General features: G+C 43.6%; 1 protein-coding gene across 9 annotated transcripts in view; it reads right to left on the bottom strand.

Annotated features, from left to right (window-relative positions):
- CLEC16A (C-type lectin domain containing 16A) overlaps positions 1-2,699 on the bottom strand; it is a 222,268-nt gene that overhangs the window by 206,316 nt on the left and 13,253 nt on the right. For 8 of the 9 annotated variants that reach the window (XM_023760228.1, XM_023760226.1, XM_023760229.1 and 5 more), the window contains exon 2: positions 1,369-1,497. In XM_023760228.1, the coding sequence (XP_023615996.1) occupies positions 1,369-1,497 (129 nt within the window). Of the gene's footprint in view, positions 1-1,368; positions 1,498-1,641; positions 1,920-2,699 lie in introns of those variants that run through there. The other variant, XM_023760230.1, reaches the window with a different exon arrangement.

The following is a 2,699-nucleotide window of genomic DNA, read 5'->3' as shown; positions in this document are numbered from 1 at the left end:
GCTGACAAATGGACTAAGGAGGACAGCCTTTTAGAGCTTTAACCCAAGGGTCTCTCTCATTTCCAAAAACAGATACTAACCAACCAATTCTCCATGGAACCTTAAAAAAGCTAGTCCCGTTTATAAGCAACGCCTCACTTTATTACTCCTATTATCCTTTGGGGATCATGGCCAGTGTCACAGGTTTGTGTTTTCACAAGTAGCTTTATTTAAATAACCTGATCGATGAAAACATAGAGCTATCCAGAAAATCAGGATATCTAATAAGAAGCCATGTTAGAAATGGAATACCTTTTTTTAATGGTCTTAAAAATGGCCTCAATACTTATAATTGAGATTATTTTATATAAAAATAAAATCTATCTGGTGGTTGTCACAATCCAAACTCTTCTGCACTCAGGCACTGAGACAGATCTATTGGGGAAGTAGTCTTTGCTTTTTTTTTTTTAATTTAAATTCTTTATTGTTGAAAGTGTTACATATGTCTTCCCCCCACCCACCCCCACCCCTAACCTCTCCCTAGCACATGCCCTCACTCCTCTATTGTCTGTGTCCATTGGTTATGCTTATATGCATGCATACAAGTCCTTTGGTTGATCTCTAACCCACCGCCCCCCCAACCTTCCCCTGCCTTCCCTCTGAGGTTTGCAGGGCTATTCGATGCTTCTATGTCTCTGTATCTATTTTTGTTCATCAGTTTATGTTGTTCATTATATTCTATAAATGAGTGTTTGCTTTTTAACCATCTAATAGGGACACCTTTATTTTATTTTATTACGAACTGCTAACATTTCTTACTGCCTAGACTATACCAGGCACTAGACAGGGAACTCTCTCTCCTTTAAAGATGAGGAAACTGAGGCTGGCCTAAAGTTGCTCATCTAGAAAGTATGAGAGCACCATGGGCTCTGGTACGAGGCACTGCTTCAATGCTTACCAGCTGGTGACCATACACATAAATAGGACAAGGCCATTACCCTGGAGTCACTGGGAGACGTAGGGGGATTAACTCATCAAGAGCTCAGCACTGTGCCTGGCCCATCAGTAAACATAATAAATGTTTGCCCTTAGTGTCTACCCCAGTTCATTTAGAGTCTAACTACCCAGGACATTGTCTCCTTCCTTGGGGGTGATAATCAGACACTACTGGAAAAATTACCCATATTTTCAAATTTTCTAGAGACTCATTTTCATACTTCCCATTTGCAGCTGTGGTGTTTCAGGACATTTTATAAAGATAAAGGAATAGATATCCGTGCAAGACCAAACTGGCTTCAAAGTCTGACATCATCAGAATGACTCATGATGTGCATTTAGAAACATTCAAAGGAAGACGAAAAAAAATTTAAAAACATTAGAAACCCTTACTCAAACACAGAGCTGTCATTCTGATCTCCCCAAATCAGGATCTCGGTGATGGAACGGATGGTCTCCACTAGCAGGTTCCGGTTCTGTTCTGTGACTGTGGTGTTTTTGGTCAAAACGTGGTACAGATACCTGAGAGAAAGGAAAGAATAGTAAAGATTACCAACTGAAATGAAAGCCAGGCTCAATGACCATTAGTAACATTTGGGGGACAATATGGCTGTGCTTTTTCACATCCAGTTAGCACAATTGCCATTCGGATGAGACAGAACTTACCATTCAGGAAAAATGGCAGACACTTCTTTGAAGAATTATGTAACCAGGGACACACCAACCCCAACTGAGGTAAGAGAATGGTCAAGTCCTTGAAGACAGCCATCCTCAAACTTGAGTGTGAAAGATAATCACCTGGAGAACTGGATAAAATGGGGGTATGGAAGCCCACCCGGAGATTCCGATTCAGGGGGACCGAGGGAAGACCAGGCATTGGCCTTTTTCACACACTCCCCAGGTCACTGTGATGCTAGTGGAGCAAGTGGAGACACATGGCTCAGGTCTGAATGCTTAACATAAGACCTGCATGAGGTGGTGTCAGGGCTTAGGGAGGGTGGTCCCAAAGCCAGCGCCTGGGTAAAAATCATGTGCAATCACAAGATTACCCTTGAATTGCTCACAATTCCCTTAAAGTTCAGATCGCCCATCAGAACTGAAGGCTCACATAAAGTGGGTTGCTCGCAGGACACTGATCTTATGTGCTGAGGGCAGATTGTTGGAATTCACAAACTCAAGTGGGCTTGAGACTATGGCACTATATTTCACCCACCCAAATGGTCCTAAATGGTCCTGGAAGGCCCACGCTGCTCCAGACCTATGCCAGCTGCTAGGGCAGAGACAGGAAGGCCGAGGCCCATCCTGGAAGCCCTCTGCTGGTGGTGAGGGCAACTGAATCACTGAGGCCAGAGCTGAGCAGTGTTGGACCCAGAAGCCTGGTCAGATGCCCTGGGAGTGGCACGTGACACAACTTTTAAGAAATGGCATCGTTAGGGCCCACAGACTGAGGTAACTTGAGCTGTTATGGGAGCCTCAGACTTGGGAAAGCGAAGGGAATACCAAGAGTCACCTCTTGGTTTCTTTTATGGCCCCCTTCAGTTGGGGGTGGGGGGCTAGTGAGACCAAGACAGGAAAAGATTAAATAGGATCGTCCCATCAAAAAAAAAATCTCAAAATGTGTAAGATATAAAAGATAGAATGTTTCAGAGGGAACAATAAGGAGCAATCTACTACTTAGGGGGCTGGTTTTAATTTAAAATCACATGCAACTTCTATGCCAGTGG

This window comes from Myotis lucifugus, unplaced genomic scaffold, assembly GCF_000147115.1.
Source record: "Myotis lucifugus unplaced genomic scaffold, Myoluc2.0 scaffold_176, whole genome shotgun sequence".
Lineage (NCBI taxonomy): Eukaryota > Metazoa > Chordata > Mammalia > Chiroptera > Vespertilionidae > Myotis > Myotis lucifugus.
The sequence above is the reverse complement of the archived record's forward strand: the minus strand, read 5'-3'. Positions and strand labels throughout refer to the sequence as shown.